The following is a 15,975-nucleotide window of genomic DNA, read 5'->3' on the forward strand; positions in this document are numbered from 1 at the left end:
TGAGTGAGTGTCTGAGGACCCCAGAGAGACACATGCAAGGGTGTTTCCACTACAGGGATGGGGGAAGGGTGCGATTCTACCTGTAAAAACATCGGACAACCGCAGCTCTGTGCATTCTCTCTCCAGCCTGCCCAAGTGGCTCCTACCGGGCAGATGTGGACTCACCCCATTGTCTCAAGTGCCCCCAACACAGCATGGCCGAGTCTGAGGGGGCCACCTTCTGTACCTGTGAGAGCGGCCATTATCGAGCCCCCGGGGAGGGCCCGCAAGTGGCGTGCACACGTGAGTCCTGGTGCAGGGCCTGGCCATCTGTGAGGAGGTGGGGGAACCTTGCTCAGTCCGGGTTAGACTGGAATTGCCCAGAGCTGATCAGGTACTGGGCACTGAACCAGTCACTTCAAGACTCTCCCCCTGCCCCTGCTCCTTCTGGGAGAAAGCAGAGCCAGAGTAAAATTTCCTCAGCAGTAGTAAAATTTCGTGGTGGCCTTCGGAGGACTTCAAGAATTGGGGTGGTGGGGAGCCAGCAGCCTGGGCTCCTACTGATGGCCCCTCTTCTCCCACAGGGCCCCCCTCAGTCCCTCAAAACCTGAGCTTCTCTGTTTCGGAGACTCAGCTCTCCCTGCATTGGGCACCCCCAGCAGATATGGGGGGGCGCCAGGATGTGAGATACAGCGTGGGGTGCTCTCAGTGTCGGGGAGCAGTGCAAGGTGAAGCCCCCTGCCAGCCCTGTGCGGGAAATGTACGCTTCTCCCCCGGGGCCAGCGAGCTCACCATGCCTGCTGTGCGCGTCGAGGGCCTTGAACCCTACGCCAACTACACCTTTCACGTTGAAGCCCACAATGGAGTGTCAGGGTTGGGCAGCTCCAAGCCCGCCAGCGCCTGGCTCAGCGTCCACATGGGGCACACAGGTGAGGGGCCTGGGGAGGGGTTGGCCCCAGAGGAAACTGCAAGAGCACATGGAGGGGCAGGAAGCCATTGAACAGCTCCTCGAGTTATATCCTCTTTTCTTCCAAATGCGCTGGCACCCTCTGGACTTACAGAGTCAGCACCAGGCCTGTCCCTGAGGCTGGTGAGGAAGGAGCCCAGGCAGCTGGAGCTGACCTGGGCGGGGTCCCGACCCCGAAGCCCTGGCGGGAACCTGACCTATGAACTACACGTGCTGAACCAGGTGAGGACACAGCTGAGAGTCTCCATGTCCATGCCCTGCACACCCCAACACTCTAGCCTGGGGTGCAGGATGGCTCTCTTGGGACAAAAGCCCACACAGAGCCCTGCCATGACTATTTGCCAACCCTCCCCCTCCCTATTTTCTCCCAAGACCGCCCCTCACTTCCACCATGTCTGGCTCCGCCTGGCCCAGTCAACATGAGTCCCTCACCCACAGGGTGAAGAATGGTACCAGATGGTACTAGAACCCAGGGTCCTGCTGACTGAACTGCAGCCAGACACCACGTACATCATCAGGGTCCGAATGTTGACCCCGCTGGGCCCTGGCCCTTTCTCTCCTGACCATGAGTTTCGGACCAGCCCACCAGGTGGGTGCCTCATCCTTTGTTCTGCTCCAAACACCTGTCGTCCCAGGGAGGCTTCTGGGACCCTGTTCCAATCAGTGACCCTTCCTCTCTCTACGCACACGCGCGTGCACACAAATTCCACACTCACGCAGAAGCTGCTTTAGGGGAGACTCACACCAGCCCCCTCCCATGGTGATTGCACACACACCTTCCCACTCTGGATACTTCTGACACAGCACCCTCAGATCTCCTAAACCAGTGGTTCTCAACCTTCCTAATGCCGTGACCCTTTAATACAGTTCCTCATGTTGTGGTGACCCCCAATTTCATTGTTACAAATTGAACATAATTAAAGCATAGTGATTAATCACAAAAACAATATGTAATTATGTATGTGTTTTCCGATGGTCTTAGGCGACCCCTGTGAAAGGGTCGTTTAACCCCCAAAGGGATTGCGACCCACAGGTTGAGAACTGCTGTCCTAAAGGCTCAGTGAGTGCCCAGCCGCAGGCAGCCCAAGCCAGACCCCTGAAGGCAGCCCTTTCCACGCGGCACGCTCTCTCTCACACACCTGTCTCCCCGGGCTTGCCCCTCTGATCTCCTTCATCCCTGCGGACTCTGACCCCCAGACTTCCTCACCTGTGTGCCACAGTTCCCAGGGGCCTGACTGGAGGCGAGATCGTGGCCATCATCTTCGGGATGCTGCTGGGCGTGGGGCTGCTGCTCGGGATCTTTGTCTTCCGTTCCAGGTGCTACTCCTGCCCCTCCCCAGCCACCATCCTGGGTCCCTTGTCTGGTCAGAAGGCCTTGAATGCAGCCCCAACGACCCTCCCACCCCCTAATACCAAAGCTCCACTGTGCCCCCACCTTCACCCTGCACCCTGCACCCTGGGGAAAACTCAGCCAAGGCCATTGGGCCCCTGATGCAGGACCACGACCCTGAATAAACTGTCCACACCCCCACCCCACCCACAGGAAACGTCGACAACGACAGCAGCAGAGGCAGCTTGATTGTGTCACCAGTGTGAACAGAGGTGAGCTAGGAGCAGCTGCGCGCACGTGTGTGTGTGTGTGTGTGTGTGTGTGTGTATGTGTGTGTGTGTCGCGCACTGGCGCACTTGCATATACGTTGGGAGGTGCCCCTGGGATAGAACCGAGGAACCCAATTCTGGGGGCACAAGTGAGCTCTATTGTCTTTAGGCTTCTTGTGTTTTGCTACCTAATTAACTTTGGTTAATTAACTTTGTACTGATGGTGCCCCAGAGGCTCTGTGCAATTACCTGCTAGCTGTTGGTGCCACTCTACCAATACCCGGCTCTAGGCAGCCTCCCCCACCCTGGTCTGGGCTGAGGCTGGGCAGAAATGGGATTGATTGACAGGCTCCCTGAAGTCCTCCAAGGCATATGGGCTTCCTGCTGGTCACCTCATTAGGTGTCCCCAAATAGGGGGGTCAGCAGTCCATCCAAGTATGGGGCGGGAGTGAGGTCTGCCTGGAAATGTGAACGAGGCGTGAGTGATTGCAGGAGCATGGCAAGCAGGGACCAAGCCGGGGCGAGGAGGAAGGCATGTGAAGCCTGGGTCAACGAGCCAGGGAAAGGCTGGGGCACTTGAGGTCGTGAACACTCTTGGGTCTGGGTTCTGGCCTGCTGCTCTGGGCCTCAGAGGGCGAGGACACAGGAGCTTTGCGCATAGACAGGAGGAAGGAAAGCTGGCTGTGGAGGCTTCCTTGCTGAGGCTAGAGACTTTCTCCACTTCAGCCAAAACAGGACTCCTCAGGGAACAAGAAGAATGAGAAGTCCGAGGTCTGCTGCCAGCCCCTCCCCCTATTACTCCTGAGCCCTGCAGTTGGTGCTCCTGTGGCCCAGCCTTCCCTGTTCTCCCCGCAGGGGACAAGCAGAGGCTGAAGCCTTACGTGGACCTCCTGGCGGAACCCATGACGTATGAGGACCCTGCCCGGGGGGCCCTGGACTTCACCCAGGAGCTGGATCCAGCCTGGCTGATCGTGGACACTGTCATAGGGGGAGGTGAGCTCTGCTGTTTCCTCTGGGTGGCAGCACAGAGCCACTTCCTTCTGGCCTTCCCTGCAGAGCCCCGCTGGCCTCTCCTCTGGCCCCAGAGCTCCCAGATGAGATCCTCTCTGCCCGACCCTGCCTTCTTGAACTGCTGTGGTCACGTACAGCCCCCTTATTGAGTGTCCTGGAATAGCCCCACCTCATACACAGCCTGCCTCTGTGATTATGGAGCTTTTGATAAAGATCATTAGACACATCATCCTTGTCGATAGGCGAGTCACTGTGTCCAGGATCAGACTCTTCTCAGATGGTTCCCAAACGTGGGAGAGGCTCAGAGCCTCCCTCACCCCACATTCTACCCCAACAAGGCCCAGTGTCCTTGGGCTGCCCTGATCCCTTGAGTCACCAGGGGAAATGGAACTGAGCAGAGAACAAAGCTTGGCAGTGTCCTTGCTGATTGTGTGGCCACGCCAGCCAAGCTTGTCCAGAGGAACTCGTGGAAGAGAGTGGCAATGGGCAGCCTCTCTGGTCACTTGTGCTCTGCCCTTGATGAACACACCCCAGTACCACAGCACAGCGCCCACTGACCCAGCATTTACAGAGCACCTACTGTTCTCAAGAACCATGCTAACCCAGGAGGCAGTGAGTTAGCTGAACAGGTTATAGAAATGTACTCTCCCGGACTCCTGTCTCCTTCCCCAGGAAGTATAGCCTAGCCCTTGTCCCAGAAAGGGCATACCAGGTTTCTGATCCAGAGAAGAAGAGAGCTGGGGGACTAGAGGATGTCATCCATCCCCCTGATAGTGCACTGGGCCACGATCCTGTTTCTTTTTCCACCCAGGAGAGTTTGGGGAAGTGTATCAAGGGACCCTGAGAATCCCCAGCCAGGACTGCAAGACTGTGGCCATTAAGACCTTGAAGAACACGTCTCCAGACGGCCAGTGGTGGAACTTCCTTCGAGAGGCAACAATCATGGGCCAGTTTAACCACCCGCACATTCTGCACCTCGAAGGCGTTGTGACAAAGAGTATGAGGATTGGTCTCCAGGAGTGGAGGTTGGGGGAGGTGGAGGGGGGTGAGATCACAGGAAGTAGAGGGAAGCTGTTTTGCCAAGGGTAGAAAATCTGGTTCTGGTAGTTTTGGGTGGAGGTGGGGATGAAGGCTTCCATGGTGACCTGCTTTGTGTCTCAGGAAAACCCATCATGATCATCACGGAGTTTATGGAGAACGGAGCCCTGGATGCCTTCCTGAGGGTGAGGAGGGCAGAGGACCAGCTGGGAAGGGGGGTGCACCTGGGTATTGACTCCTGGTCTGGGAAGAGGCAACCCTGCCCATTCCCTAACCCTCCCCTTCACGCTGCTGCAGGAGCGGGAGGACCAGCTGGTCCCTGCACAGTTGGTGGCCATGCTGCTGGGCATTGCATCTGGTATGACCTACCTCAGTGACCACAATTATGTCCACCGGGACCTGGCAGCCAGGAACATCTTAGTGAGTCAGAACCTGTGCTGCAAGGTGTCTGACTTTGGCCTTACCCGTCTCCTGGACAACAAGGATGGTACCTATGAAACTCAGGTGAGAGCCCTTTGTTCACCGTATACACAGTTGCACACACTATTTTATGCCATGCATACAGGCACTCCTCTACAACAAATACAGGACACATGCTCCTGTGGACACAATGACTTCATGGTGGCCATCCTTCACGCCCTGAAACATACCATTTTTCTGTCCTACATGCCCTATTAGGGAGGAAAGATCCCCATCCGTTGGACAGCACCTGAAGCCATTGCCGATCGGATCTTCTCCACGGCCAGTGACGTGTGGAGCTTTGGGATTGTGATGTGGGAGGTGCTGAGCTTTGGGGACAAGCCCTATGGGGAGATGAGCAATCAGGAGGTGAGCCCGGGTACTCCTCACAGTGGTCTTCTCTCCAGATCCTCCTATGGATCTTCCTGCACATATCCTTATTTCTTCTTCCCCACTCACAGTTTTTCTGCACTTCTGTCCCCTCTGGTCCCCTTTGCCTCACACCCTGTTCTTACTAGTGCTCAGTGGTGAGGATGAGGGAGGTTAGAGGCTCCTTTGCAATGATCTTGCATGAAGAGAGATTTCTTAAGGGCTGTCAGGTTAGCTTCCTACCTTGGGCCTCCCTCGCCTCTCCCTTGCCATAGGTAATGAAGAGCATTAAGGATGGGTACCGGCTGCCCCCTCCTGTGGATTGCCCTGCTGCTCTCTATGAACTAATGAAGAACTGCTGGGCCTACAACTGTGACCATCGGCCCCACTTCCACCAGCTAAAGACACAGTTGGAGCGATTGCTGAACACCCCCCACACCCTGCGGACCATGGCCAACTTTGATCCCAAGTAACCACGCTGGGGAGGACAAAGGGATTTAGAGGGCAGATCTAGAATGAAAATGGGCATTCAGCCACATCCACCAAGTGCTGGGCCTGCAAACCTCCAGACAGAGTCCAGCATAGGAGGCATAACAGCAGTGTGCAACCCGGGGGATTGGCCACCTTGATGAAGATTTGGTCCCACCCTTGACGGCTGTAGTTTGATAGAAGACAGGAAGCAAACAGTGAGATGGGAAGCAAATATAAGCAGGGCTTACACCTGACACCTGCTCCAGGGAGCTTGGTCACTTAGACTGGGGTGGGGAAGGCAGAAGTGATGTTAAGTGATGGACAGTAGACTGAGTTTCCTGACTGCGAAGGGCAGCCTTTTGGGGTCTGGAAAGAGTCCCAGATCATGTGCCAAGCATGGGTTTGGGGAGCTGTGGGTGGGCTAATGGCAAATAATGTAGGGTGACAACAGCACCCAGTTCAGGAATAGTGGTCAGAGATGAAGCTGGAGAGGTAGGAGGGTCAATACAAGGAAGGTCAGTACAAGCTCCGCTAAGAAGTTTGGACTTTATCCTGAGCACAGAGAACTACTGACCAGTTTTTAAAAAACTGCCAATGAGAGGAACATGGTCAGAATTGCATTTTACTAAAAACACTGGCAGGATGTAGAGAAGGAACTGGTGGGGCCAGGGAAGGTGGGGGAGACGGGCAAGGCCGGACTTCACATGCTTTATCGGGTAAACCAGCCCTGGCGTACTGGCCTGTGTATCAAACCACCATATATAACCTTGTTTCTGGGGGAAAATGTGCTCCAAGTTCCAACTTTTGCAACTATCTTTTGGAGCACAACTCCCTCATACACTGGAGACCGCATGTGCTAATCTTTCTGGAATGTTGGATATGTTTCCCCCAGTAGATTTACTTTGCTAATGGTTTTTGGCTCTGGCTGGCTTTCGTACAGGAACACTCATTGTATTGTGGGTGTCAGAGTGCAAGAGTAACAGCCAAGGTTGGAGGTGGCAATCAGGGCTGCTCCCAGAACTCAGGGGACCACCCTGGAGGCAGGACCACACCCGGGTCCAGGCCTCTGCTCCTTCTTAGTTGGGAGAGTTGATACATTCCCAGAACTGGCCACTCCAGTGGAGATGGGCTGATGGTAACCTTGTGTTGGAACTTTTCGGGGCTGCCACCTCCCCCATTACTGTCAGCCTGCCCTCTGCTGTGAGTGCACCAGGAAACAGGCCAGGAAACGGGTTCACAGACAATGGCCTGGCTAATCCGCAAAGTCTAGATAATCTCTGTGCCCAGACACCAATTTGAATGCTGGCCCCAGATGCTCACAGGCTAGGCGCAGGTTTCAGGAAAGCAGAAGACAGCCCTCCCTCCCCTCACATGACTAAGGTAGTCCCCATCCCATCCCACAGGGTAACCCTTCGCCTGCCCAGCTTCAGCGGCTCAGACGGGATCCCCTATCGAAGCGTCCCCGAGTGGCTGGAGTCCATTCGCATGAAACGCTACATTCTGAACTTCCGCTCAGCTGGGCTGGACACCATGGAGTGTGTACTGGACCTGACGGCCGAGTGAGGACCCTGGGGGCCCAGCAGGGGAGGGTTGCTGGGGTTTGAGCCCGCATACTCACAAACCCCTTTCCTTGACCACAGGGACCTGGTGCAGATGGGGATCACGCTGCCAGGACACCAGAAGCGCATTCTTTGCAGTATTCAGGGATTCAAGGACTGAGTCCTCCCCTCCCCGCATCCTGTCCTCAGGAAGCAAGGATGGGGCCAGGGTCACTCAAGTCCTTTCCCTCAGCCTACCAGGCCTTGGTGCTGCTCCGGCCCACGCTTCCCTGAGGAACTTGCCTTTGGAGCCTGGGAGCCTCTTTGTTTTCAAAAGGGAGGTTGGGGTATTAGTAAAGTCATCGTGCTGGGAGGAGGGGTTTAATATATATATAGGTACACACATATATATTTTTATAAGTAAACAGGAGCTGAATTTTCACCTGGACCCCTGGTTTTTTTTATCCCTCAGTCTCCTCCATCTGTAGCACAAGAGTCAACTGCTAAGAATTCTGGAAAACAAAGTTTTTTATTTGTAGCTGTAGCCACAACCTGGCAGCACGGTAGCAGGTAGGAACGTCCAGGTCCAGGCTAGTCAGCCCAGCCCAGCCCAGCCCAGCCTCCCCGGGGCTCAGGGAACTTGGCCCTCAGCAAGCAGAGTAGAGGCTGCTGTGGGGTGGGGGTGGGGGTGGGGGTTGGGGTGGCAGCTGAGGCATTTGTGCAGCAGTGAAAGCAGCAGCGCTCAACCTGGCGACCCACAGGTGGGGTATCTGAAGGGTGGTGAGAGGTCCCTGCAGGATGGGAGAGGGGACTAGAAACCCAGAACCGGGACTCTGCATCCTGGGTTCTGTTGGGGCCCTGGGTCAGGGACCTTGGGATACTGGGTGGGGTTTGGAATGGAGGGAGGGGCTAGACAAAAAATAACCCAGGGGCGGGACCAGTGGAGGAGCAGGGTGGTCTCAGTGTGGGTGGTCCACTGATGGGGAATTAACTCCCAGTGAAGAAGGGGCCAGTCCTCACTCAGGTCTGGGTTCTGGCAGTGTGGCACTTCCGGCAGAGCACATGGCCATCCAGGGGGAAGCAGCCATTGTCGTCCGCCTCAATGGATAGAGCCTTCCCACAGTCCTAGGAGAAAGTGGAAGAACTCCCTGATGGGAAGGGCCCCTGTGCACCCCACACACCCCCACTTGTACATTAGCAAGGCCAAGTGCTTCATAGCTCTGAACTGATATCCTCATTGTGCCTCCCCACCCCCACTCATCCCCCACTTTCACTTTTGTCCCCTAGGCATCCAGGACGAGGATGGGCAGTGGATAAAGCTGCACCCATCCCAATAAAGGATATGGGGCCATTCCCACATGTCTCAACTCCATTCTGACTCTCCTTTCTTCTGAGTCTCAGTGAGCCCCCAGCCTGGTCACCACAAAGCATAGCACCCTTCCCTACCACTGCGCAGTCTCCTATCTTGGTTTATCTGCAACTAAGTGACCCCACAGGAACCCCACAACCCCCTTCCTGCAGTGACCAAAGCATCTGGGCTGGGTGGGCCTGGGCACTGCCACTGACCACCCTTAAACCTACAGGCTGGCACTGCTCACCACCTGGCCAATGAATAATGTCTCCACACCTCCCAGCCCTCAGGCCCCAGGGACACTGACCTCACACTTGTAGCACTTCATGTGGAAGTTCTTGTCCAGAGCGACCACTCGCACAGTCTCCTCCCGGCCAGGCTCAGGCATGATGGGCTCTGCACAGACAGAGCACCTGGGCGCATATTGCCTGGAGGGCAGCAAGGCGGTACAAGTCAGGATGTGGGAAGAGGCACCTGCGCTCTCACCAAAGCACAGGGAGAGCAGATGGCGGTGGCATGGCAACATGAAGACTTCTCTGCCCATCTTTCCCACATCTCAAGGTAGAGGAAGCCCAACAGAAAGGCCTAAGACCAGCCACCTGCCTCTCCCAAAACCCCATCCGCCCCAAACCCACTGCCACTAGGTCCTCACCCTGTCACATTCATCCTGCAGAACATGAACCCAGCGGAGCCCTGCTGATCCCATCCCTGGACCCCTGACCCTAGTCCACCCCTCACCACACAGGTGTCTCTGCCCGACTGCTGGGAGGTACAGAGGGACACGAAGCCCTGGCCACCCAAGGTGCAATCCTAAAAAACGCACACCTCAAACAGAGGTGGGAGCAGATTCTGTCGGGTCCCTGTACCGCCCTCTAGCTACCTTACAGGACTTTGCTGCTGGCCTAAGAAAGTAGCCACCTTGTAAATACTTTCTAGGGAACCAGAGTTCCTAACAACTGACCTCCAAAGGAACATCTACAACCTGGCCTGTGTGAAATGAAGTCACTCCAGCAAATGTCGCCGAACCCAGAAGAAACTTCAGTGAGCCAAGGGCCAGGGGACTGGCCAGGAGCAAGACTTGGTCTAAGGCTCCTGGATAGCTTAGTGACTCCAGTGGTTCTCAACCTTCTGGCCCTTTAAATACAGTTCCTCATGTTGTGACCCAACCATAAAATTATTTTCGTTGCTACTTCATAACTGTAATGTTGCTACTGTTATGAATCGTAAATATCTGATATGCAGGATGGTCTTAGGCGACCCCTGTGAAAGGGTCGTTCGACTGCCAAAGGGGTTGTGACCCACAGGTTGAGAACCGCTGGCTTAGTCCACATGAATTCATCCCTGCCATCTACAGATAGAACATGGTTGCCAGAAAGCCAGACCAGGGGTTTGGAGCTGTCTTGGGATCAGAGACAGCCTGGCTCCCAGACAAACCATGGTTAGCCCCAAAGCGCCCAGAGGTAGTGGTGGGTCCTCACTTGTGGTAGTCAGGGACGCAGTGGGGCCGGTTGGCCTGGTCCACAATGAAGGAGGTGCCCTCCAGGGGGCAGGCGCAGACCACACAGGTGAAACACTGAGGGTGGTAGGCTTTGCCCGTGGCCCTCAGCATGCGGTCAGTGATGGGCTGCCCACAGGTGTTGCACTTCTCCAGGGTGTCCTGAGGAGGGAGCAGCAGGAGATTGGCAGGGAACTGTACCCAACAGCCAGCTGCCAAGGCAGGTCTCCACATGTCCACACCCCAACCCCTCGCTGAGCCCCAGAGTGGCCCTCAGCCCCAAACCTGACTCACAGTGTAGCAGCCCTCACAATACGGTGCTCCCTCCACACTGTAGAACTGCTGTCCTTGCAGCTGCTGCTCACACTGGTGGCAGGTAAAGCAGGTGATGTGGAACAGCTGTCCCAGAGCTCGAACTGCGGGCTGTGCACGTGCCAGGGGCTGGTGACACCGACCACAGGATTCTGGGTAGGCCAAAGAAGATAAATAAATAGGAGTCATCTGATCCCTCGAACAGGGAGTGGAGCCACAGGAGTGGCCAGCACAGTAATGAAGTGGGGGACAGACATCCCAGCAAGAGGGCGGTGGGCTCACCACTGACGGCCACGTTCTGCCTCTGAGGATGCTCCATGTCCTGCATGAGCTGCTGGGTCAGCTGCTCCAGCTCCTCCACCTCCTTCAGAGTCAGAGGTCCTGGGGCCCCAGAGGAGCGCACCTGAAACCCCAACACTCTCTTTAAACCCTCTAAAGGGTCACCTCCTCCAAGCACATTCCCCAACCAGCTTACCCACTTCCTTCCAGGAAGGACTAACTCCCCTCCCATTTCCCAGATGCTCAGATTTGACCCTGAAAGCTCCTCAGACCCCTCCCAGACCCCAGCACCACTTGAATAAGAGGGAGGGGATGACCTTCCACCCCCTTTGCCCAAACACCCCTGGGCAGCCACAGACAGGCCAGAATGACTGAGCAGACGAAGACCACGCACACAGCAGCTCAGGTCACTGAAGCACCAAACACACCAGGCCACGCATCAACTCCACAGAGCATGCTCGGACATGGCCCCCCACAGGAGAGGTCGGCGCGATGGGCTGCGCACCCAGGTACGCACACACCTACCCGTCCCGCCTGCTGCTGAGCAGCCCTGTCAGCGTGAGGATACAACACAGGCAGGAATCACAGGTTAAATCCCCAGAGCTACCTGCAGTCGCCCAGCCCCCAGCCCTCCACACAGAGGTCCAGGGTCCCTCCTGACCTCACTTCCTCCCCTGGAGGCCTCAGAGAAGGGCCAGCCCACAACTGGGGATCCCACTATTTAGGAGATCCTGAGAGAGCTTAGGGAGGGGGGTGGGATGAGGTTAGGGGGCACTGCAGGGACCCCGACAAGTACCAGGAGGAAGCGCCACAGGCACTGTCTGACTCCACCAGCATTACCATGAGACGCTTCGATAGGAACGCTGGTTGGTCTTCTGTTACTGGAGAAGTCCACGTAGGACTGTGGTCACTGAAGGTTCTGCCTGCCCATGCCTTCATTCCCATAACATCTGGAGCCTCAGTCTCCCAGCTACCTCCTCCCACAGCCACCTTCCCCCCCTCACCCTGGGCCCCACCACCTTCACCCCTCTGCATCCAGAGCTGTGCCTGCCTGGAGATGCAGACACAGAGAAGGCCCCATGACCATCTTATTTCTACAAGGCTTTCCCAGCCCCTCTAGCCACCCTGGGCCACCTCACTTATCTGGCCCAATCTCAGCCCAGGCCACACCACCCGCTTCCTGTTTCTGCCTTCAGGCTACAGAAGTAGGCATAGAGGCTGCAGAGTGAGTTCACAAAACACAAAACACAGCAGGGCCCTCGGTGACCTCGGCCCCAGTCACCCGCAGCTCGGCTGTCTGGCTTTTGCCTCCTGCGGGTTCCCAGTGGCCTTCCTTCCCCACAGCAGCTGTTTCAAACCTTTCCATCCCCTTGAGCCCCTCGCTCTCACCAATTACCTCACCTCCTACATGACTGAGAAGATGGAAGCTGGCCAGCTCGAGCTCCCTCAGTGTTCCTCTTCTCCACAGAAACACTGTGGTGACTCTGTCCTTGCTCTCCAAGAACGCCAAGGCAGGGGGGCTATCACCCCCTCTCCTCCAGACTCCATGGAGCAGCAGCCCCTGCTCTCAGGCACCTCTAACCCCCCTGCACCAGCTTCCTCCTCTTGGTTCAAACACATACCTGAGCCCGTCCCCTAACATGAAAAACCACACACACACACACACACACACACAGGCACACGCCCTGCCCTAGTCCATTTCTGCCAACCCTCCAGAGCAGGCCACTCTGGAAACTCTGTTTCCTCAGCGCCCTAGCAGTCCACAACTCCTTTCATTGTCCCACCAAAGGGTACAAACGGACCACCCCACAGCCTTCGGTGGCTTCCAAACAGTCAAATCTGTGACCTTCCTTTGGTCCTCATCCTCCTCAAACCTACCGAAGGGCTTCTCAGCCATCACATCTGTCCCCCAAGATCCCACCCTGACATGATGCTCCTCCTTTTCTGCCATTGTTCCCCTCCCACCTGACCAGCAGGAGCATCACCAGGTTCCTCCCAGGCCCGCAGCTCCTGCTGTGCAAGCACCCTGGGCTGCTTCAGTACCACTGCCCTGTGACAACCTTGAGTCCCGGGCCTCTCCTAACACCCGGCCCTCCATTTCTAACTGAGTGACAGTTCCAGCTGAAGGAAAGTCCTCCTGGAGCCTGTTGCTCAATATGTTGACAGCTGGACCCCTCCTCTTCCCGTCGAAAGCATTTCCCCTTCTGGACTTCTCTATTTTGTCAGCATTACTGTCATTCATTCCCCCCACCCCCGCACTCCATGCTTTTGTTGCGGCCCTCCGGTCCAGTTTAAGAACCCATTGTGGGCCTCGAGTCAAAAAGTTTGCCCACCCCTGTCCTAGAGGCATTTGCTTTGACAGCTCTTATCCCCCCATAAGTCACTAATCTCCCACCTCTAATACACACTTCTGCTGTAAACACTATCCCAAAAGCTTCCAAAAGCACGGCTGTCACAGGTCCTCCAACCCACTCACACACTCGAAAGCTATGAAGGACTTGCCAGATCTGACTGGCTCCCTCGAGCTCCCACCTACCTCTCTGTGGCTCTATAACTTCCCAGAGGAACCTTCTACTTTCTAGTCTCCAAACAACACTCTGGTATATTTGTGCCCTTGAGCTTTGCTCATGCTATTCCCACCCCAGTGTCCTTCACTCTCCTCTCTGGATTCTTAAGTCCGACCATCCCTCAGAGCACACCAGCACCAGGAAGCCTTTCCTAACTGGCCACCCCATGTTGACTCCCTGTTTGGAGCTTCTGTAACACAGAATTCTACACAACTTATGAGTCCTTGGCATTTCCTCCTGCCCCATCCGTGCCTGCACACACAGAGCCAGACACTCCTGCTGTCCATTTACTCTGTCGCTGGTTGGACTAGATGACCATCAGGGTCCCTTCAATTCAGACACTCTCGTCTCCTGAACTAAAAGATGGGAATGCGAATTTTTCAATTTGGGGCACTCATGTACTAGACAAAGACCCTCAGCACTTTCTATGCGTTAGCCCCCTTGATCTTCACAACCATTGTTTGGGATGGATAATGTTATTTCAAGGACAGAAACAGGCTCAAAGTTCACCTCACTTGCCTAGGATTTTGTGAGATGGGAGCTGGGAATTCTATCCCAGGTCCAGCTGACTCCCTCAGGCTTAACCTCTTTGAGAGATCTCTTCCATCCTGAGCACAGAGCACAGTGCCTGGCACACAGCAGATGCTGGCTCAGCCAGTGCAGCCACTCTTATCACCCCCAGGCAGTGAGAGTGCTCAGAGAAAGAGAGATTAACTCAAGAATCCAAGAAGGGGGAAGAACCAGGGTTGGACTGGTGATGAGGTCATCCTCCCCTCTAAGATACTGTCGAAGGGGGAAGGGATGGTCCACCAAACCCTCCGCCTAATTCAGAGCCTGTGCTGCTCCCACTCCCAATCAAGCCACACCCAGCCCCACCCCACCCCACCAGTCCAACCCTAGAGGCTGGAAACTCCTCTCCCACCATCCCCACCCACTCATCTTTGCCCTCATTCTCTGGCTCCTGACTTATCCCCGGTCCCCAGCACCCATGTCTCAGCCTGGTCCACCCTGCCTCACCTGGTTTTGATTTTGAGCCGGTGTGGGCACTGGGTGCTGCTTCTCCTGCACGCGGGGCTTCTCCCGCTGCTGAGCATAGGTGAAGCTGGGGGGCTGAGGGGAGCCTGTGCCAGTGGAAGAGGGAGCTGGAGGGGGCCCTAACTTTTGACTGGGCTGTGGCCCAGGTCCACCTGGGGCTCCAGGGCTGAACTTGGAAGCCACAGGAGTAAACTTGGGAGCCACTGGAGAAAACTTAGGCGCTGGAGGTGGGGCTGGGGGACCTCGAGGCTGACTGTTAGCCAAAGGCACAGGCTGGGGCTGGGGCTGGGGCTGGGACTGGACATGGAGCTGGACCTGAGGCTTGGCCTGGGGCTGGGGTTGGGGCTGCACATGGAACTGTGCCTGGCTCGGAGGCTGAGCCTGAGCCTGGGACACAGGCTGGGAACTAGAAGGGGCCTTCCAAGGAGGCAGGGCTGCTGTGCCTGCAGCTGCAGGCTTAGTACTGGTCTTGGAAATGAATGGAGTGGAGACGGGTGGGGGTACATATCCAGATGATACCTGCAAGGGGCGGGGGAGAGGGAGAGAAGTGTGGTTGGAGGAGGGTGCAGCCCTCCCCACTTCTGTCCCCACTCCTTTCCTCCTCTCCAGTTCCTTACCCGGGCTTTGAAGGGATCATTCCTGGTCATGTCATCCAGCAGTGAGGACAAAGAGTCTATCTCCAGATCAATACTGCTCACCTTCTCCCTGGGCTAGAAGGTCAAGGGTCAGAACACCCATCCCAGTCCTCATTCCCCCATCAGGGGGGAGGTGCGGAGGGGGTCAGAAAGGACCCTCCTCTCCTTCCTGAGGGGTTGGGGGGGAGGTCCCGGTTTAGCTGCCCCTCCCAGACCCCGTACCTGTGGTGGGAGCGGGATGGGAGCTTCAGGGCCCCCCTCCTCCTCCAGTGGAGGCGGTGGGGAGGGGAAGATCTCCTCCTCCAGAGGTGCAGGGGGGAAAGGCTCCTCGATCGGGGGAGGGGGAGGCGGGAAGGCACCTCCCAGGGTGCCCTCCGTGTCCTCGCCATCCCCAAGGAGGGGAGGAGGTGGTAAGGGAAGGTCTGGGGTAGGAAGGAGAAAGAGGGCAGTCAGCAGGCGCCCCTCTACCCCATTCCCGAAGTTCCCCTCCTTCCACAGCCCTAACCCCTCAGCCAAGAACTCTCAAGGGTCCCGGGGCGCGCGGGAAGGAAACGTGGGAGCATGGGGGTTCCGCGCAGGAGTGGTGCAGCTCCCGTTACACTTCGGAAAACGGACCCGGAGGCAAGATTCGCGCCCCACATTCCCACCTCCCACCCCCAGGCGGGGACTTGGACCGGTCCCAGGAGCCCTGGCTCCCAGCCACGAGCTCCGCGATGAGGTAAGAACATCTGCTCGGGACAGGGTGGCTGCGCCCAGCCCCCTCCGCGGCAACCTTTCCAAACACCCACAACCCCGAAGCCACTGCCCCCAGCGCGGCGCCCGCCCTAGACCAGCCCCCAGCCCGGCCGCATACCTTCCGGGGGCGGCGGC

The 15,975-nt window shown here is 56.6% G+C and overlaps 2 protein-coding genes across 2 annotated transcripts in view; one reads left to right on the plus strand and one right to left on the minus strand.

Annotated features, from left to right (window-relative positions):
* EPHA1 (EPH receptor A1) overlaps positions 1-8,803 on the plus strand; it is a 14,984-nt gene extending 6,181 nt beyond the window's left edge. The window contains exons 4-18 of the mRNA XM_015566701.1: positions 127-282; positions 564-908; positions 1,041-1,168; positions 1,385-1,535; positions 2,167-2,263; positions 2,490-2,548; positions 3,401-3,538; positions 4,368-4,553; positions 4,718-4,779; positions 4,892-5,098; positions 5,273-5,422; positions 5,698-5,891; positions 7,297-7,452; positions 7,534-8,001; positions 8,719-8,803. Coding sequence (XP_015422187.1) covers positions 127-282; positions 564-908; positions 1,041-1,168; positions 1,385-1,535; positions 2,167-2,263; positions 2,490-2,548; positions 3,401-3,538; positions 4,368-4,553; positions 4,718-4,779; positions 4,892-5,098; positions 5,273-5,422; positions 5,698-5,891; positions 7,297-7,452; positions 7,534-7,612 — 2,108 coding nt within the window. The 3' untranslated portion in view covers positions 7,613-8,001; positions 8,719-8,803. The remainder of the gene's footprint in view (positions 1-126; positions 283-563; positions 909-1,040; positions 1,169-1,384; positions 1,536-2,166; positions 2,264-2,489; positions 2,549-3,400; positions 3,539-4,367; positions 4,554-4,717; positions 4,780-4,891; positions 5,099-5,272; positions 5,423-5,697; positions 5,892-7,296; positions 7,453-7,533; positions 8,002-8,718) is intronic.
* ZYX (zyxin) lies at positions 7,942-15,969 on the minus strand. Its single transcript, XM_006767975.2, has 9 exons — positions 15,959-15,969; positions 15,328-15,527; positions 15,088-15,180; positions 14,453-14,989; positions 10,872-10,992; positions 10,572-10,741; positions 10,261-10,439; positions 9,090-9,210; positions 7,942-8,556 (listed from the first exon to the last, which is right to left on the minus strand). Exons 3-9 carry the CDS (start codon positions 15,115-15,117, stop codon positions 8,452-8,454), a joined length of 1,263 nt encoding a protein of 420 aa, XP_006768038.1. The 5' UTR covers positions 15,118-15,180; positions 15,328-15,527; positions 15,959-15,969; the 3' UTR covers positions 7,942-8,451.
* Positions 15,970-15,975: the final 6 nt, after the last annotated feature.

This window comes from Myotis davidii, unplaced genomic scaffold (assembly GCF_000327345.1).
Source record: "Myotis davidii unplaced genomic scaffold, ASM32734v1 scaffold22, whole genome shotgun sequence".
Classification (NCBI taxonomy): Eukaryota; Metazoa; Chordata; class Mammalia; order Chiroptera; family Vespertilionidae; genus Myotis; species Myotis davidii.

What these genes read in the sequence shown, in the direction of transcription:
- ZYX (XM_006767975.2), bottom strand. Translation starts at nt 15,117, where the DNA reads ATGACCAGGAATGATCCCTTCAAAGCCCGG. An exon ending in CGGCTCAAAATCAAAACCAG is followed by an intron (nt 10,993 to 14,452) that starts GTGAGGCAGGGT and finishes TTGGGGTTTCAG; the next exon opens with GTGCGCTCCTCTGGGGCCCC. An exon ending in TGAAGTGCTACAAGTGTGAG is followed by an intron (nt 8,557 to 9,089) that starts GTCAGTGTCCCT and finishes ACTTTCTCCTAG; the next exon opens with GACTGTGGGAAGGCTCTATC.